Source organism: Ambystoma mexicanum, chromosome 4q, assembly GCF_040938575.1.
Source record: "Ambystoma mexicanum isolate Mex_15411 chromosome 4q, UKY_AmexF1_1, whole genome shotgun sequence".
NCBI classification, from domain to species: domain Eukaryota; kingdom Metazoa; phylum Chordata; class Amphibia; order Caudata; family Ambystomatidae; genus Ambystoma; species Ambystoma mexicanum.
Genome location: NC_090928.1, coordinates 961,124,482 through 961,145,570, shown reverse-complemented (window position 1 = coordinate 961,145,570; position 21,089 = coordinate 961,124,482). Strand labels below are relative to the sequence as shown.

The following is a 21,089-nucleotide window of genomic DNA, read 5'->3' as shown; positions in this document are numbered from 1 at the left end:
ATGGGATCCATTATTCTTAAATAAATGTTCTTCATTGTCAAAATTTGATTGTGTCCGGTTATCTACAGGATGTTTCAGGTTTTCCAACTCTGATGGATTTTCAGAGAAAGTAAAAGAATAGGCAATCCCCTGGAGAAAATTATTATAGATTTTAATTGGAATTCTACTTTTTGTCCAAATGAGGACCATAACTCTACTATCTTGTCCTAAAATATGAGATATGAACCAATTCTTATGATGTAAAGCTATCCACAAAGGGACCAGAAAACATGTCTCTTTAAAGCATGAACACTATATACAGTTTTGGAGTCCACTATTTCTTCTTTCCTCTAGGGGGCTTCCTTATCAACTGTTTTCTTTAAGATAACCAGTGCTGATCCTTTTCTAATATACATTTTCAAATCCTAGACTGGGAGGAAAGTAAGGAAACTACTTAAGTGTTATATCACTATGGCCACAAGAATGTATTTCACTCACCTCTAGTCAGAAATTATGTTTGCATAAAGCACAAAAGAAAACTGTCTAATGAGGAACTGTACATACTTGAAAATGGCCTCAATAAAAATGACTGGGAACGTCTTCACACAGATGAAGGTTATTTCTACTGGTGACATACAGCCATTCTGTATGCTTTTGATAAACTGTAAAATAGCACCACAGGTGTGCTCCTTAACCATCATACGACACCCACGTAATCATTATATCTAAGATAATGTTGTGGTGTGATAGATATTTATATTGGATGGTTCTAGAGATGTTGCACTAAATGAAAATCCAGTTAGAGGGGATCTATTCTGAATGTTCAAGGGGATTGACAAGACTGATAAGGGTAGTTTTGTCATCTTGGAAGGGATCAGATATTTTTCTAACTTTTAAGAGGTGTCTATGATGCCACTGTTTCATACCAGCTGATAGCCATCCTTGATTGCATTTGTAAGATTTTTTTACAATTTTTGCACTTCGATTTTTGTAGGAGCAATCAAATGATTATGATGCAATTTCTCAGTTCTAAATGACTTTTAAAAGAGGTGTTTTGATATTTAACCTAGGCTTCATGCTGCAAAGAAACAGTCCTCTAGGGGTGCCTTTCTCACTGTTTCCTTGGCTTGGCAGCATTTAAACCAGTTATTATGAGTAAAGCATGAAACCTGGAATATCTGTTCAAAATGTTTTGAATGTGCAGAGTGATGGCATTCAGAGACCCAGGCATGAATAAGAATGGATGCATGACACAGATCACACATTCCACCAAAGAATGGTGCTATGCATTTCCATGACAATTTATCATTTAGCTTTTAGTAGATCTCTGGCCTAATTCAGTAAGTAATATCCTTCTGCAGAGGTGTATTGGAAGCCATGTGTTAGTAGTTATGGATACCGATAATAGCATTCTCATAGTCCACACCCCAATAGGAATTATGTATTTAACCTTATTCTTGGTGTTTGAGTGGCGGACATGGAAACACCAGCACCATCACGAGAACGGGAATGGGGATTTACCGAATTCCCGATTTACCGAATTCAGCCTCCGGAATTCCTGGGACACCGGGGTCGTAATGCCCCGGTAATTCCGGGAATCACGGAGGCGGAATAGTAATACGAGTCTGGCGGGAAAAACCAGCAGGTTACCGCCGGACTCGTAATGAGGCCCACTGCCTTGGCCTTCAGATTTTGCCAGTTTGCACAGTGGGTGAGACCAATGATGGTGATGGGCCTGTTCTGAATTAACCAGGACAATGGGGACTTTCCAGGTATTTTTCTAAAAAACTCTTAATTTTGATGATACATGATTTTGATTGTACATTAATAGTGATCTCACATAGCTTGTAGAAAGTGGGTTATAGCGTTGGAAGCTTACCTAGACTGTTCCACAGTCAACACCTATATGTGTTATTAGACTCGACATAGGCACAATACATTTATAGCTTTGCAGTCATGAATCTGTGGGATCTCTGGGGCCTTAAACGCCATTGGTGTCTGGAGGATAATATTGTACTTCAGCGTCTTGTGCCAACTATGGTTGGAGGTGTGATGGAAAAACTGTGTCTGCTGTGGTTTCATCAAACCCTATAAGCATAACTAAAATGGTGAAGATAATTAACAATTAGTATTTATTTGGGGAAAAACCCATACCTCTGCTCTCTCTAGCCTGCGAGGATCTGGGAATTAGGCACAGAACCTGAAAATGTTCTTATAAGCTTGTTAAAACCTTCCTACAGTAGGATGGTTTTAAAGTTGTGGATGGTGCGGGCCAACCAACATATACATGAGATGTTGGGCATATATTCCCAGTGTCAACTATGGTTGGAGGTGCGATGGAGAAACTGTGTCTGCTGTGGTTTGATCAAGCCCTATCAGCATTACTAAAATTGCATGACTATATGCATATATTTGATCAAACCCTATAAGCATAACTCACCCCTTTAGTTGCACAGCTAATATGTTATGGCTGTAAAATAAGTGTCGGTAAATGTGTTGGGACCATGTAGAATGCTTTTAGCTTTTTAGAACATAGCAGGCATTATTGACTGTCTGTTAGACAATTATGATTCTTAGAATGCAGTTAATAAAATCTAGCTATGGCTTCAAACAGTTATACTGCTCCAACATTACTCACATACTTTTTTTAAATGTTTTATTTCTTTATTGGTTTAATAACATGAAGTAACAGAACCAATAAACAATTAATATGCATATCAGAAAAGTAACTCCAACCCCCCTCCCACCTTCCCTTCACTCCTCCAAGACCACGGTTAGTTCACTGATCCTCTCGAGTCCGTTCCCTGGTCTAGGCCACCCTCTCCGCCCAGGTCACTATCCTTCAACTCAGGGTGAAGCAAGGGCACTGTCAGGGCCACCCAATGGTGCAGTTCCTCGCTGGAGTCTAGTCTCTGCACTTGGATTGCCGTTTCCCATGCAGCGTTTTCAGCTGTAATCCACTTCATAAGATCTCCCCACCATAGGGTCATATGCAGTCCTCTGGGGCTTTTCCACCCCATGGCTATGCTTCACTTAGCCATTATGTATATAAGGTCTATGAGCTTATTTAGGGGTTTGTTTTTCCTGTTTCCCCTATATCTGCCCAGGATACAGGCCGTAGGCTCGTCTACCTCGATTTCGATGTCTGTGCAGGTCACTCTTTCTTTCACTTGTGACCAGAACTCCCTTATCACTGGGCAGCCCCAGAAACCATTACTCACATACTTATAATGCAAATGCCACAATATGCTAAAAGCCACAGACTTCTTAGAGAGGCCATTACCACTTTGGGTAATCGCCCTTCCCCAGCTTTAGCCAAACCTTCGGGGCTGGCATGTGCACCATGATAATGACCCCCCGCCCTCAATATATAAGGCTTAATGAACAAATTTCATGGTCATGTACTCTTAGATTGGTTTTGCAAAAACCTTTAATAGCAACAACTAGTTCCAAGCAATCAAATATGACTAGTAACTCTAATGGTTAAGAATCAATTAGGTAAAATTAAATTATTTTATTGAACTAATGATGTTCTATATCAATATGCCTTTGATGTGGGCAATGTACATTATTCTTAGTACCAAATATCTCCTTATTTGTCAACAGATCTATAATGCGTGATAGAGGCATTGGGCCTCATTATATGTTTGGCGGTAGCCTTGCCGGTAAAACCAGTAGGCTGCCGCCAAACTTCTGAAAATTTCCAGCGTCTGCGAATGGGCAATTACTGGGTCATTACGGCCCTGCCGGACCTGGTAATTGCCCATTCGTGGGCGCCGGAACAGAATGCTCCCCATTCCCATTAGGGCTCAATGGGAATGGGGAGGTCGGATGCACCGGCACCATTCAGAATGGTGCCGTGCATCCGACATGCTGTGCTTGCGGGTGCCGCTCTGCTTGCCAGGTCAGACCTGGCGGGCAGAAAGGCATCCGTGAGCACAACTCGTAGTTTGCCGGTTTGGGAACTACGGTACCGGAAAGCTTACCAGTACCGTAGTTCCCGGACCGGCAAACTTGTAATGAGGCCCATTGTATTTGCATGGCACCATCATATGCAATAAACCATCTCAGTGAGTCACTGAACAAAACCACAGAGGGACCCTGAACCAAAAAAGGGCTAGAGTGAGATAAAACTACACACAAATGTGGGTGGCCTTTGGCACAGTCCTGAAGCCTCAGTGATTGGTTTCAGCCCTCAGGGCTCCACAGTGATTCTATAGTATTGTACCCGACACTCGGATAAGCTTTTAGCTCATTAAGTCTTTGAAGTCATATGGATTATCTGTAAGTCTACTGACCGAATGTGGCTTGCAGGAAGGTTTCTCTGAATATGTTCCTTAGGATAGGAGGTGGTAATCAAAACACAGCTTCATGTGTGCAACAAGAAATGGTGCAGGGACAATGGGAGACGAGGTGTAGTCTTTTTTGCATCCACCATAGACCCGCCTTGAGCTAGCTACGTCTGGTGAAGGAGCCGTGCAGAGAGTTTATTACAGTGACACAGCCTTCAGTTAGATGATGTTCCACCATCTCTGCTTTATTGCTTTATTGCATATGTACGACCTGCAATGATTTATCATTGCACCAAGATTTATTTGCCATTTTTCTATCAAAAGGTAACAGTGACAAGTAATCATAAAAGTGTTGTGAAACTATTTTCTCCTGCCTATGTTTTACTTGTTTAGAACGTTCAATATTTTAAGACAGTGTGGAACTTTGATGGATGCCGGTACATCCTTAGGATTTCGCCAGGCAAAACAAGGCTTTATATTATAAAAAATAAACCTTGCAGATAATAAATTATATGCCATAGGCATTTGGATTTAATTAATATAAGGTTCATTTGCTCTGTTTGGGAATAGTCAGATCTCTATTTTGAATTCATGCAAGATAGAGAGACAACACGTGGGTTGCAGGGCCTAGCAGTGCGATTACCAGAGTGTTCACTGTGGAATTGCATATCTTGTGCAAATGATTTTTCAACCATAATGATGTTTTCATGTTCCTAGGTGTCTTCTTTCAACATTTGTTTGTGGCATGAGATAAAGCACATACCGTCTAAAAATAGTATAGTTCCTTATGGATATTTGTTGTGTTATGGTGTTGAGATCAGAATTTGTTATTTAAAAGAGAGTGCAACACTAAGCCTCCTATTTTATCTTAGGTTTTACAAATTTGCCCGAAGGACATGCGGGCGGACATATGTGTCCATCTGAACAGGAAGGTCTTCAAAGAGCATCCTGCGTTTAGATTGGCGAGTGATGGGTGCCTTCGAGCTCTAGCCATGGAGTTCCAGACTGTGCACTGTGCCCCTGGGGACCTGATTTACCATGCAGGGGAGAGTATAGACACACTTTGTTTTGTGGTTTCTGGATCTTTGGAAGTTATCCAGGATGATGAAGTTGTGGCTATTTTAGGTAAGTCAAATGTTCTTTTGCTAAATGACATTGTCTGCTGACTGTCTTTTTGGTGCTCTGTTTCACTAGGCACGTATGGTTCCTTAATGGGCCACTTGCTCCATTTATTTACTACCCACACCATCATTTGGCTAATTCTTCTTACCTGTCCTAATTTACACACAACTACATTTCCTTTCTCCCACTTTTGTCTTTATTTTCTTTTCTTAGCTTGCCACTGTCTAACCATGTCCTGTTTTTGACCCACCTTTATGTCCCTTCTACTTTTTAATCATCCCTAAATCACATTTTAGTTTCTCCTTTCAATGTATCTTTTTTTCTACATTTGTAATTGTTTCCTTCAGTTTCTTCCTGTTTAAGATAAATATGTCTATTTGATCACTTGCTTTATCTTGCATGTATTTACAGGTCCTGGTCGTTCTCTTTTTGTCTATTCCATGGCATCATATTTTGATCTACTATTCACATGGGGTATGTTCTACTATCCCAAATACTGAAAGTGCAAATTACTGTAAAAAAACATTGGGAACTAGTGTCTTAAGCGACACCCATAAATCATGTCCGGTCCGATAGCACAGCGAGTAGAGTGCTCACTTTGACATCTGTGCAGAGCCTGCTGACGCAGGGCCAAACTCACCCTTTCATCCTTCTGAGGTCGATAAATGAGCACCACACACCGTGGGTAATAATAAGCAGCACTCAGATACCCGAGGGTTCGTAGCGCTATATAAATGCTAAATTATTAAATTATTATTATTGTTGTGTTAAAGGATATCACTATGTGAAAATGGAATTTCTACAGTATCCTAAGAAATATTATATAACAATGGACGAGCAAGCAGCCATGTTATAATAGGCAATATAAATATTGCAGAGATGCACCTGGACGTGTCATCATCCATATTGGCTAATGATCCAATGGTAGAATTAATGATTGATATAAATGATTGCAAGAATATTCTAAGCAAGTGTCTTCAGAGTATTTTGTGGGTAAGTGGATTTAAACAGTTATGTTAATTGATCAGGAAAATGCAGTAAAAATAAGGTATAGGGTACTACCATCATTTTCGCAGACTTATTTACAAAGTAAAAGATTAATGCCAACATCATTTAGTAGTGATTGATAGACTTGCAAGATCAGCATTACAGATACTGTCCGACTGTTGTTGGAATGTGCCTTGTTTTCTCTTTGGTGTTTGTTGGACATTAAGACAATACAACAGTTGCCAGAGAAAGGGATCGATAAACTCCCTAGATAAAAACTCTTCAGCCACCTGTTGATGTAGTTGGGTGGTTTATGATCTGGCCTTCCAACAGTGATCTGCCGTTTCTTGCTTTTTCTTTTCATCTTGTATCATTGTTTGTTTGAGACGCATCATCTAGGGAGATCATTTGGAAAAGTGTAATTTCATTTTCTTGTAGATTTCTTTTTGCAATGGACATTTTGGAATTATTATATATAATTAGCTGGCGAAGGTGCCACAATGTTTTGTGCCCAGACTTAAATATAATGCAGATAATATACTCTCTTGACTACAATGTTAACTCCCTGCGTTCTTGAATAGTGCTTTCACTGAAGACATGGTTATCTACTTTGTAGCGCTCTCTCTTTAAATAGATGGCTTATAGGGCATCATTATGAGTTCAACGGTGCAGTAAAAAGTGGTGGTCAATCCTTGAATGGTACTTTATTTGGCGGTAATGTAATTACCATTGTTTTTACCACCCAGCCGAATTCCGAGTTTAGCCTTTAAGTGGAGGATTTATCTCCAGCACGAGACCGGAAGAAATCATTCACTTTAAGGGCAGCCATTGGGCCTTGTTCTGAGTTTGCTGGTCCGGTAACAACGGTGCTGGTAAGCCTACCAGCAGCGTTGTTACCGGACCAGCATAGTACGACTCAACGGCACCCGCCCGCAGAATTTCACAGAAGCACTGGCACCATTATTAACGGTGCCGGTGCTTCCGTGGTCCCCATTCCCATTGTGTCCTATGGGAGTCAAATGGGAATGGGGATTAACATTTACCGGCGCCTGATTTCCTGGAACACTGGAGTCATAATCCCACAGTGATTCTGGCAAGCCAGGCGCCGGTAAATATAGCAAGTCCGGCGGCACCCGCTTGTAGCACCAGCTGGGTTACCGGCAGACTTGTAATGAGGCCCATTGGCACAATTACTGCAGAAGAAGTACAGCTCCTCTCAATTTGCATACAAAACCACCTGGAGTCCTATGGATTCCAAAAATGACAATTACTCTGCCTTCCCACCTGTCATAATCCAGGGAACAAGTGGAGGTAACAGGAACGATTATGGCACATTTACCACCGAATTACCGCCAAAATCGAAATGAGGCCCAAATAGGAGTTTGATTACTATATGATAGCTGAAAGCACATGTTGACACGGGTCTGGTGAATGAAGTCGAGTTTGATGACAAGTTGGTTTAGACATTCAATCCAAAGATGTTACTCAGGTTGTTGCATCTTAATTTGAATCTTGTAAGCGATTCTTACCAGGAAGGTGGCAGGCCACCCTGAACTAAACACATAAAAGCAGTCCACATTGCTTCTCTTGAAGGGTTGATTAATTTATGTGGCTGGTGTTCACAATGTGAAGGTGTGAGCGGATGAAAGTGATGCAAAAGAAAGCCATGAGCATGCTAAATGCAGGCGTTCATTCTTAATTTTCTAGGTAATCGATAATGCAATACATTGATGTGCATGTCTAATCGCCCATCTCATAGACCTTGCAATATGAATAGGATTTGATATTTTTGCATTGCAAATGTTTATTTGATGCTGTTTTAAAGCCACGATTCTGAAGGAATATTATTTTGGATTATCAATCTGAGAGGTTTTATTTTCTCCAAAGTCTCTTGTGGTTTGTTTGAGGTAAAGTGTGCTGCAAAATTAAGAGTGTGACCGACTTCAGGAGTTAGAATATTTGAAAAGTAAAGTTTTATAAGCCCTTAAGAACATCCTGATTTTGATGAAAGTGCAATGAGTATGATCCCAAACTTTGAACACTCTGGGTATTCATTGAAATACATGTTTAAACTTGTCTCTTGTTGGCATATGGACTCTTGAAATCGGTCACGATTGGTTGCTGTTGGACATTAGCTAGAGGTTATCGAATCACAGAGCTGCATTGTGTGATCACTAGGACCCGCCACCACACACATCAATGAGCAGCCAGCAATCAGTTGAATTCATGGATGTCTATACAACTTCTGAATATGTCTACGAGAAGCATGTTGCAAAACAGAAATGACAATGCAGCATATGGCTTGTTGAACTCCAACAAGACATTGTGGTTGTGGGAAGTCACAAATGAATACCTGATTGTGCCCAGCACCATAATAGTCTGGTCTTCTAAATTTGGACTTAAAGTGGAAATTGAACTGTGATTTTGGCCACAATGTCATGTTATGGTAATTGGTTGTTGTACTGCACCAGTCACCACCCTAGTAGCCTTAAAGTGCTGAGTCCCAGTCCGTGGATGAGCAAATTGTGACTCTGCCTGGGGTCTTCATGACCAGACTGTAGCCTGCTGGAGGAGGGGAGGAGATAGGGGGAAAGGGTAATTGGGTGGAGAATAGGTGGAACAGAGTCAAAACGGGGTGGCGTACCAAAGCAGAAGGGCAAGAAAAAGCAGTAAATGATATAGTACTATATATATATATATATATATATATATATATACAATATATGCATATATATATATTATAATATTCATATACCAATATATATATAGTGAAAGTAGGAAAATCCATTTGAGTCAAGTTACACACGCCACAGTGCTCCTAGTAGCCATCACTGGAAGTTAACCTTCAGTTCTGAGCCACAAAAGCAAGGCATTGTGGGTATGCAAATTAGCCAAAATGCAAACCTTTTCTCCAGGAAATTGTTTTTCACTTCCAGCGATGGCTACTAGGGGCCCTGTGGAGTCTGTGACTTGACTCAAATGGATTTTACTACTTTCACATTTCAGGTGAAAGGTTTTTTATAAAACCTTTTTAAACCCACCATAACTTTCTTGGTGTTGTGAATATATATATATATATATATACATATATATATATATATATACTTTGTTAAAGGGACGTTATGGTTCCAAGTAAAACCGAAAAACCCTTGAAATTCGCCAGTTATGGTAAGCTAAGCAACCATAACTCGCGCCACCACCGTGCACTGCTAAGCCTAACATCCAGGACATCACTGATGACATCACATGTCTGACGCCCCCTTTTTTCCTTTCCTGACATATCTAGGCCACATGATTTTCTTCAGTAACAGTCAGGAACTAAAAATTGTAAATGTACTATATCTGTAGACCTATCCTTCAAGTATGTTCTTACAATAATTCCCATATGGTCCAGTCATATCATATGAAACATATACATAGGGGAAGACACAACCTTGAAAGACAGCAATCCTTTTTGTGCATTAAAATTATCAGTAGAGTTATCAGCACTTTCTGATAGTTTTGATGTTTTTTTCTTACTGTACTTTCCCTGTATATGCTCAGATTTTCATATGTTGTACTCACACTATTTTCCTTAGGGTCCAGACACATCATGTGATATATATAGATAGGGTAAGTAACAGCTTTGAAACAGAGCAATCATTTCTCTGCATAAAGGAAAAAAGAAAAATCTTTTTTTTACCACCCGGGTTCCCACTTTGAGAACCTAGGATGCTAGTGGCCTTCATCCATTGAAAAGGAGCTTATGGTTACGTTGCACTAATGAAAAACTATGAAATTCAATTAAACAAATGTGTTAAAGGGACGTTATGGTTAAGTTGCACTATTAAAAAACTATGAAAATCAATGAAAAAACTTTGTTAAAGGGACATTATGGTAAAGTTACACTAATAGAAACCAATTAAATTCAGTGAAAAAACTTTGTTAAAGGGACGTTATGGTTAAGTTGCGCTATTAAAAACCTATGAAATTCAGTGAAAAAACGTTGTTAAAAGGACGTTATAGTTAAGGTGCGCTACTAAAAACCTTTGAAATTCAGTGAAAAAACTTTGTTAAAGGGACGTTATGGTTAAGTTGCGCTACTAAAAACCTATCAAATTCAGTGAAAAAACTTTGTTAAAGGGACGTTATGGTTTCAAGTAAAACAGAAAAACCCTTGAAATTCGCCAGTTATGGTAACCTAAGCAACCATAACTCGCGCCACTACCGTGCACTGCTAAGACTAACACCCAGGACATCAACGATGACGTCACAAATGTCATAGATGACATCACTGATGACATCACATGTGCATTTACCTTTCATGAAAAGTCTGTACAAGGGTTTCTTATTGTAATGTTAATAAAAAACGTGTGAAGGATCATTGGAATAAATATCAAGGGCTAATTAGTCCATCCAGTATACTAACACGCTCATGTAGAAACGTAGGTATTGTGTGCAGCAAACATGATGGAGATGCAATATTCATAAGCTTGCCATGTTAAATAGTGAAATGATAACTGTTTTCTTATTAGACTTTTGAATACTATGAAACATGTGATAAGTAGATAATAAAACCCACTTACTACATAATTGCATTATTACAGACAAAACAAAAAGAGACAACACCACATACAAATATGAGTATATACAAAGAAATTGAAGTAAGAGAAAAACAGCAGCAGTAGTGGCAAAAAGTGTTCATAAACTAACTGATTACCTTTATGCAGATAAATGATTGTTCTGTTTCAAAGCTGTTACTTGCCCTATGTATATATATCACATGATGTGCCTGGACTCTAATGAAAGTAGTGTCTTAGAGTATAAGAAGCTTGTGTCTTCTCCTATGTATATGTTTCATATGATATGACTGGACCCTAAGGGAATTATTGTAAGAACATACTTGAAGGATAAGTCTACAAATATACTACCTTTTCCACTTTTAATTCCTTACTGTTACTGAAGAAAACCATGTGGCCTAGATATGTCAGTAAAGGAAAAAAGGGGGAGCCACACATGTAATGTCATCAGTGATCAATTTGTGATGTCATCAGTGATGTCATCAATGACATTTGTGATGTCATCTTTGATGTCCTGGGTGTTAGTCTTAGCAGTGCACGGTAGTGGCGCGAGTTATGGTTGCTTATCTTACCATAACTGGCGAATTTCAAGGGTTTTTCGGTTTTACTTGGAACCATAACGTCCCTTTAACAAAGTTTTTTCACTGAATTTCATAGGTTTTTAGTAGCGCAACTTAACCATAACGTCCCTTTAACAATGTTTTTTTCACTGAATTTCATCGGTTTTTAGTAGCACAACTTAACCATAACGTCCTTTTAACAAAGTTCTTTCACTGAATTTCATAGGTTTTTAGTAGCAAAGCTTAACATTAGGAACTTTGACTTTAGGTACATGTAATATGGAACATACTGAACCACTTCTACTGAATGTGATGTCCGCGAACTTTTTGGATGTCCGCGGACACGTTCGGACAACAGTACCACTACCTAAAATGTCTGGGGGGGGTATGTTTAATTGTTATATTACAACATGATAACATTTTTAAAATTCACAAAGTAGTACACATACATATTATATGTAGTAATACATAAGAAATGTAACCCATATATGTCCCACACTAACCATTCATTTAAATACAATATGTTTTAAAATGGAATATACCAAGAGAAGATAAATTGGCTTCCAACATAATTACCTCACAGACACTCCACAACTAAGACCAAGACGAGACCTACAGAGTACTCAGAACATATATTACCTGAAATAGTAAGTGTACATCATTTTACTCATATCTTTATAAACTTTCTGTATTAGATAAAAAAAAAATATTATATATATATTTTTTTTTCTCACAGAAATGTCTAGTACTCTGGAATGGCTAGAGGACCTCTTCCCACATGACGAAATGTCGAAAATAGTGAAGCTAATGGTACACACTTTACAATATAAACCATTTAATTGTTATTATTTTATATATATTTAACATATATATTTCTTTTTGTACAGAGCATACCAAAATAGAAAATATCTCTGAAGAAACTGTTATGGAAAACATGCTTGACAGCTTAAAAGAAAAAATTGATTTGTTATTGAGCAATTTTAATAATTTGAAAACTTTTGTTGAGGATCATTTTAAAACAAAAACCTCATACCATTGTCCCACATGTACTTGTACCCCCTCACCATATCTCAGTCAATTATCCCCAAACCCTCTCCATAATCCAAACGTTTTGATGTGACTTCCATCCCTTCTTCACCTGATACCAATCATGTTGAAACCCCTAATTCTCCTGTTTTTGTTTCTGTTTCTGCCTCACCTTCTCTGTCTCTCTGTCATAAATTATTAATAAATGTGAAATAAAGTTAAATATTTATATTGTATTGTAATTAGTTCCCGTTTTTTATTTTTTTTAAAACAATGTAGATGTCTGCGAACAGCACGGGTGTTCTGAAATGTTTGTAAATAAACGAAAATGGAGGTGTCCTGAAGAACACTATACCTGTTCGTACTGTTCGCTAGCAAGTTGAAACTGTTCTAAGAACCCAATTGGTGTCCTGAAATGTTCGTAATTAAACGAAAATGGAGGTGTCCTAAAGAACACAATACCTGTCCATAATGTTCGCTAGCAAGTTAAACTCTTCTAAGAACACAATTGATGTCCTGAAAAGTTCATAATCAAACGAAAATGGAAGTGTCCTAAAGAACACTATATCTGTCCATAGTGTTCGCTAGCAAGTTTAAACTGTTCTAGAACACACGCGATGTCCAGAAATGTTTGTTTGATGTGTGACGCACTTTTAATTAATTCAGGACCCGAACACTGTCCGTAGAACATCAACGCGCATGCGCAAACCAATGTCCGTGCATTTGGTGTCCTGCGGACACAGCTTCCTTCGCGGACATGTTCGCGAAGGGATCATGTGACTGCACCAATGCTAATCGTGTGTTCTGAATGCGGACACTGTTCATGTACCTGAACAAATTAAAAGTACATTTTTGAGTAATCCGCAATATTTTTCCATAAAAACCATCATGGCACAAGTCCCATATAGTAATCCTGAGTTTACACATATCTTTTGAAACTTTTTGAACCCTTTTTTGTGTTCGATCTGTCCGCAGACACCGTGCATGTCCGCGAACCGCGTACAAGCACCCCTATAAAAGACCACGCCCTAGAGCTTATTCCCATTGTGTTTCTGGCTATTCTTCAGAGCACAGCTATTTCTCGTGCAACTTGCTGATTACAGCATCGAGATGGCATCCCTGGCTGAAGAACTGCCACCTGGTGCTGCACCTGCTTCAGCACCACCCCCACCCCCTCCACCACCACCACCTTCCCAAGGACCTGAAGAGGCGAACAGGAGTGAGGTGCAGAGGAGGAAGATGAGAATGAGGTAGAGGAAATCCCTACTACCCGCACTAGACATGAGTCTTGGGTGTGGCGGTTATTTTTCATTTATGGGAATGGTCCTAAGGCTCGTGCGAACCGTGTTATCTGCAATGAGTGCAAAATGATACTCAGTCGCGGGAAGCACGGTTCGTACAGCTTTGGCACCACGACCATGAAGTGACACTCTGGGGCTGTTCGCAAGGTTGTACCTTGCGAAGAACGTAGTAGGTTGATTTCCTCTACTTCATCCTCTGTTTCTGATCCTGTCACCACAAGGACCATCTCTGTGGGACAGCGTCTTCCTCAAGCTTCCTCACAGGCCATACAGAATTCTCTTGACCCTTACCTTTCGAGGGTCACAGTTGTATGTATGTACTGTGACACAGTACTCTGCAGGGGGGAGCGACTTCGGAGTGCTTTTGAGACTATCGTCTCAGAGCACGAGAAGACCTGCTCACTACCCAAATAAAACCCACTCTACATCTTCCTCTCTCAGCTTGCCCTTTCTTATTCCTGTGGTTGGTGTCCCCCCTTTCCCCTCCTTTCCCCTCCTCTCCTAGTGTATCGTGTCTAAAAAAACAAAAAGAAAATACAAAATTACAAAAAAAAAAAAAATAAGGCTCTTTTCAGAGCCGCCTTTCACAGTTAAAAAATAGAAGTGAAAATAAATGAAGCAGGGCCCTTTGTATTTTTGAGAAGTCCGCGGACAGTTCGCAGACATCAAGAAAAACTGGGTTGGTACCCTATCATAACCATTGCAATTTTCTCTGGTAGGAAGTGGTGGCTCTTAAAAGAGCCTTTGGGAGGTGTTTGTATGTCAAAAATTATAAATACTTAACACCTACTTCAAAATAGATGCTGTAAATCTAAAAAAGGTTGTAATGTATTTTGTATATTTGTCAAAAAAAATCTGATTGCCAGCATAATTAAGATGGACTCCATCTCTGCGAAAAATGTATGTACTACGAAACATAATATTTTCATTATGAGAATAAGACATGCCAAAATCTCTTAGAAAGGCACAAACAGCCTTATTAACATTGCGCCTTGCTTTTTCCATTTGTGGACCAAATGAAGAAGGACGAAGCCACATTTGTCTCTGTGCAATCCGTAAAATATTACTTGAGAATTAGGAAACATGTCCATGACCTTCCCAAGTCCTTCCTTCATAGAAAATTGCAAAGAAATTCCAGACACATGTCCTAAACTATTCCCTCCACAATGAATTACAATTATGTCTGGATGTTGCTCTGTCTCCAAAGTAGCACAAAGAGATTGCAAGTCCAGCCACTTCATTCCACGTACTCCATGCCAGTGTACGTACACATGTGGAAATCCAGGATCTGCAGCTACTCCACAGCTTTCTGCATGCACCTTCAACCAATGTATCCATGAATCTCCCAAAATCCAAACAATCTGTTTTCTGAAACACACATCCATAGCTATCTGTTGTTCTCTCAACAAAAAGAGTATCTGAGAAACTCTCTCCTGGCACAACAAAAAAAGGATAGGACGCTCAACAGCTAGATTCCTTCTCTTCAAAGACATGTATGTACGCAGAGAACAATTTTCTCTAACTCTTGCATACGCAGTCACCATTCATAAATCACAAGGTCTTACCCTAGACAAAGCAATGATAGACATTGGTAACACAGTCTTTAAAGAAGGCATGAGCTACGTAGCACTACTCACGCTTACGTATACTTGACGGGCTATTTCTAATCAACTTTGATGCAAGTAAAATAAACGCTTATATTCCTTGCATTTTAGAATACAATAGACTTTGTTCACTATACACCCCCCATCTAGAAACATATCCTGTTCCACAAAAAGGAAAATATTCGAAAAGAAAACTAAATCAAACAGAAATGCAACAGGATGTCACTGCAAATCCTCCAAAGAGAGTAAAAGAAACTAAAACTTCATCAAGTACCACAAGCAAAAAAGAACCAATTAGGAAAAGTAAACCAGGTACTTCGTCAAAGAAGGAAGACAAACTAAAAAAAAATCACTCAGATACAGAACTACCTGGTCTATTTAAACTCTCAAATATAGTTGGTGTAAGTTGCTTTGCAAATGTAGCAATGAATATTCTATTTCAATTACCACCAATTTTTGACAACATTTACTTACACAGTACAGACCCATTGTGTATGCAAATGTTAGTACTTCACAGAATTGCAGAAAACAATCCTGACAACACGTATAGTGTTTATGGAATAAGACAACAATTGGACTACTGTGCTGGAATGAAGATCCACAAGAATTTCTAATGTACTTACTACAAGTACTGGAAAACAAAAACATACCTATAAATGAAATCTTCCAGATTTCATACATGTGGAAACATACATGCACTCTCTGCAACAATGTGACACAAGAAGAAATCCCCAATGAACGCTTCGTATATATATCAATACCTAATTGTGAATCCATTCCATTTCAGCAACTTATACAAAATAAAAACCATGGTAGATTATGTTCTACCTGCAATTCAGATAATCGCTCCACGTTATTAATACAAACACACAGTAAATACGTAATACTAATGCTTCTACGTTACAATGCAGATGGTACCAAAAAGAACTGCAAGCTGACTGGATTCACACATGGTCAAATATCACTTGGTAAGAAAACCTTCACAACAATAGGTATAATCTACCACGCAGGAGCCACAACCAATTCAGGGCAATACACCACATATATAAAAAAGAAATGTGGATGGTTTGAATGTAATGATAGTACCATTACTCTAAAGCAGAGATTACCAGCAAATCTTACAAACGCTTATTTAATGTTCTTAAAACTAAAATTTGATAACTAAACTGTACTTAAACCTGAAGTAAACTTGTAGTAAAAAATATAAACTGTTGGAATATTCCAAAAGCTATCTAACTGCCCAAAGATTCTACAACAATTAATCAGATAAATGAATACCACTAAATTAGAGCAAAAAATAGACAGTTAGAATACTCCAATTGGTATCCAACTGTCCCAAAATTTAACAATATCCAAACAGATAAATCAATATCAATAAAATATATAAGAAAATAGACAGAATACGCCAATTGCTATCTAACTGTCCCAAAATTTAACAATATCCAAACAGATAAATCAATACCACTAACATATATAAAAAAATAGACAGTTAGAATTCGCCTACTGGTATCTAACTGCTCCAAAATTTCATAATATCCAAACAAATAAATAATACGTTACTGCTCCAAAAAAAATGCAACAACCCAATGTATAAAGCATTAGCCAGAAACAACAAATGAACACTGAAAACAAACAAACAAATAAACTGTAGCATAACAGAAAAAGTTTTTTTTTTAATCCAACATGGATTTTTTTTTCTCCCACAGACCCAATGATTTTAGCAACAAACACAGAAACTGAGCAAATTGCACAGTACTCTGGTTTGTAATCTACTAAATATGAGCGTCCAAAAAAAAAAAAAAATGTTGATTATACAATGTAATAAGTCATTACAAAATACTAATACTAACATGCTATTTTATTTTATCACAGAAATTAACAAGAAATACATGTACTCCAGTTACTAAACCAAACAGTAAGTATATTATACACTCTATGCCATGGCCACAACCATCGCAGCACATCACACACATAATATCTTATAACTTTGTTCCTTATGGTCATGCACCCAAAACTCTATGCCCTGGCCACAACCACCGCAGCATATCACACACAAAGAGTCAAACATTTCAACTGTAGGCTATGGAAACTTTTAATGTCCGTGGACATTACCAGTGTTCTTAGAACACTTTCAATTTGCCAGCGAACAATTCGGACAGCGTCTTGAGAACACCCCCTAGGAACATTTCAGGACAACATGAGAGTTCTTAGAAAACTTTGAACTTGACAACGAAAAATACGGACAGCGTCCTCAGAACACCACCATTTTGTTTATTTGCGAACATTTCAGGACACCCCGAGTGTTCTTAGAACACTTTCAACTTGCCATCGAACAATACGGACAGCGTCTTCAGGACACCCCCTATGAACATTTCAGGACACCGCAAGAGTTCTTAGAACACTTTCAACTCGACAACGAACGATACGGACAGCGTCCTCAGGACACCCCCTATTAACATTTCAGGACAACGCGTGTGTTCTTAGAACACACCCCCATTTTGTTTATCTGCGAACATTTCAGGACAACGTGAGAGTTCTTAGAACACTTTCAACTTGACAACGAACAATACGGACAGCATCCTCAGAACACCCTCATTTTGTTTATTTGCGAACATTTCAGGACACCCCGAGTGTTCTTAGAACACTTTCAACTTGCCATCGAACAATACGCACAGCGTCTTCAGGACACCCCATGTGAACATTTCAGGACGCCACGAGAGTTCTTAGAACACTTTCAAGTCGACAACGAACAATACGAACAGCGACCTCAGGACACCCCCTACGTACATTTCAGGACAACGTGTGTGTTCTTAGAACACACCCCTATTTTGTTTATTTGCGAACATTTCAGGACACTGAGGCAGTTCTTAGAACACTTTCAACTTGCCATCGAACAATACGGACAGCGTCTTCAGGACACCCCCTACGAACATTTCAGGACACCGCGAGAGTTCTTAGAACACTTTCAACTCGACAACGAACGATACGGACAATGTCCTCAGGACACCCCCTATTAACATTTCAGGACAACGCGTGTGTTATTAGAACACACCCCCATTTTGTTTATCTGCGAACATTTCAGGACAACGTGAGAGTTCTTAGAACACTTTCAACTTGACAACGAACAATAAGGACAGTGTCCTCAGAACACCCTAATTTTGTTTATTTGCGAACATTTCAGGACACCCCAAGTGTTCTTAGAACACTTTCAACTTGCCATCGAACAATACGGACAGTGTCTTCAGGACACCCCATGCGAACATTTCAGGACACCACGAGAGTTCTTAGAACACTTTCAACTCGACAACGAACAATACGAACAGCGACCTCAGGACACCCCCTACGAACATTTCAGGACAACGTGTGTGTTTTTAGAACACACCCCTATTTTGTTTATTTGCAAACATTTCAGGACACTGAGACAGTTCTTAGAACACTTTCAACTTGCCATCGAACAATACTGACACCGTCTTCGGGACACCCCCTACGAACATTTCAGGACAACGCGTGAGTTCTTAGAACACACCCCCATTTTGTTTATCTACAAACATTTCAGGACACAGAGACAGTTCTTAGAACACTTTCAACTTGCCATTGAACAATACAGACAGCGTCTACAGGACACCCTCTACGAACATTTAAGGACAACGCGAGAGTTCTTACAACACTTTCAACTTGACAACGAACAATACGGACAGCGTCCTCAGAACAACTCCATTTTGTTTATTTGCGAACATTTCAGGATACCCCGAGTGTTCTTAGAACACATTCAACTTGCCACAGAACAATACGGACAGCGTCCCCAGAACACCCCCATTTTGTTTATTTGCAAACATTTCAGGACACCCCGAGTGTTCTTAGAACACATTCAACTTGCCACAGAACAATACGGACAATCCGCTGCTCCTGGTCCAAATTTGGTGAAAATACGTCCAGCGGTTTAGGCTGTAGGCACAAGCAAAATCTTTTTCCCATTCAGTCTATGGGAAAAAAAGGAATTTTGGGACCCCCCCTATTACTTTTCCCCCCCTGAACGAATCCTCACCAAACTTTGCAAAATAATTCAGAGTGGGCCATATACTTTTTTTGCAAAGTTTGGTGTGGAGTCCTCCGGGGAATTAAGTTATAAGCCGCCCAAAATGTGCTCTTCCTATGGAAACCTCATTTTAACCATAACTACATGGCCACTACCGTGGCCATGTAATATATATACATTCACAGAAAAAACTTTGTTAAATGGACGTTATAGTTAAGTTGCACAAATAAAAACCGATGAAATTCAGTGAAAAAAACATTGTTAAAGGGACGTTATGGTTACGGGTAAAACTGGAACCCCCCAGAAATTCATCAGTGATGTCATCAATTACATTTGTGATGTAATCTTTGAAGACCTCGGTGTTAGTTTTAGCAGTGCATGGTGGTGGCGTGAGTTATGGTTGCTTAGCTTACCATAACTGGTGAATTCATGGGGTTTCTCAGTTTTATTTGTAAACATAACGTCCCTTTAATAACAATGTTTCACTTAATTTTATAGGTTTTTATTAGTGCAACTTAACAATAAAGTCCCTTTATAACAAAGGTTTTTCACTGAATTTAATAGGTTTTTATTAGTGCAACTTAACCATAACATCCCTTTAACAAAAACCTTTCTGTGAATTTCCTAGGTTTTTATGAGTGAAAAGGTTTCATGATGCTACAACCATGTATATAAGTTATTAATATTTCTCGTCCTTTAACAATCATATTTTTTGCAACGCATACTGATGTGTATCATTATCAGCATTGCATGCTGGGGATGTAAGTCACGGTTGAATTGCCAAGGGCATGAGGCTCGACCATGACCCCAACCCCGCCAAACCATCCCCGTTATCCACTGCACCTACCCTGCATCCTTGATCAGTGTCCACTATACCCTCATAATGTGACCAATGGCTAGTGCTCATTGCTTGCTGCCATGGTCGGTCTCCACAATCCATGGCATTTATCTGGGTCACAGTCCTCATGTATGGGGACTTCATAAGAAATCAACACCCGAGGATGCATTATCAATTTCAGCGTGCACCGTTCAGGTCCGCTCTGCCCGATTCGGTTTGTCTGCCTGCGGGCCAGCTGACATCACCTTTGGTACTCCCTCGAGCCCATGAATATGAACTATTATAGGCGGGTGCTTAATTCAACATGCACCCTCGTTCACAACGGTTCACTGCTACCAGCCTACCCCTGTGAGACAGGAATATACCTATACATATTAGGGTCCAATATTGGCTTTTGGTCCTGAAGAAGGTGGTTCCAAGTGCCCTATTCCGCCTAAATGCCATTTTGATACATATGTGTTCTAGACTTCATCTCCCTTCAGCAATTGGCGTTGAGCCTAGTCACTGTTTACTTAACTTACTTTTCCCTGTCTATGTCTGCTGTTGCCACATTAATTCACGTTCTTCAGAAGTAGATTTATCATCATTCAACTAAATTTTACGTTTCTTCTTTGTGACCTTCTTCAAATGTAGGCCGATTGGTATGGAACTAGGCTACCAACATACAGTTGCTTTTATAATGTACTGATGTTTGTGATGTTGTTTTTGTACTTGCATGCAATCATGTAAACATGTTCTGTTTTATTTTCTGTCTTGTATGTCTCTGATTGTTTGTTGCATAAAAT

The 21,089-nt window shown here is 39.2% G+C and overlaps 1 protein-coding gene across 1 annotated transcript in view; it reads left to right on the top strand.

Moving 5' to 3' along the window:
• The window catches only part of KCNH1 (potassium voltage-gated channel subfamily H member 1), a 2,382,450-nt gene that overhangs the window by 1,334,007 nt on the left and 1,027,354 nt on the right, over positions 1 to 21,089 (top strand). The window contains exon 10 of the mRNA XM_069608514.1: positions 5,144 to 5,396. Within this exon, the coding sequence (XP_069464615.1) occupies positions 5,144 to 5,396 (253 nt within the window). The remainder of the gene's footprint in view (positions 1 to 5,143; positions 5,397 to 21,089) is intronic.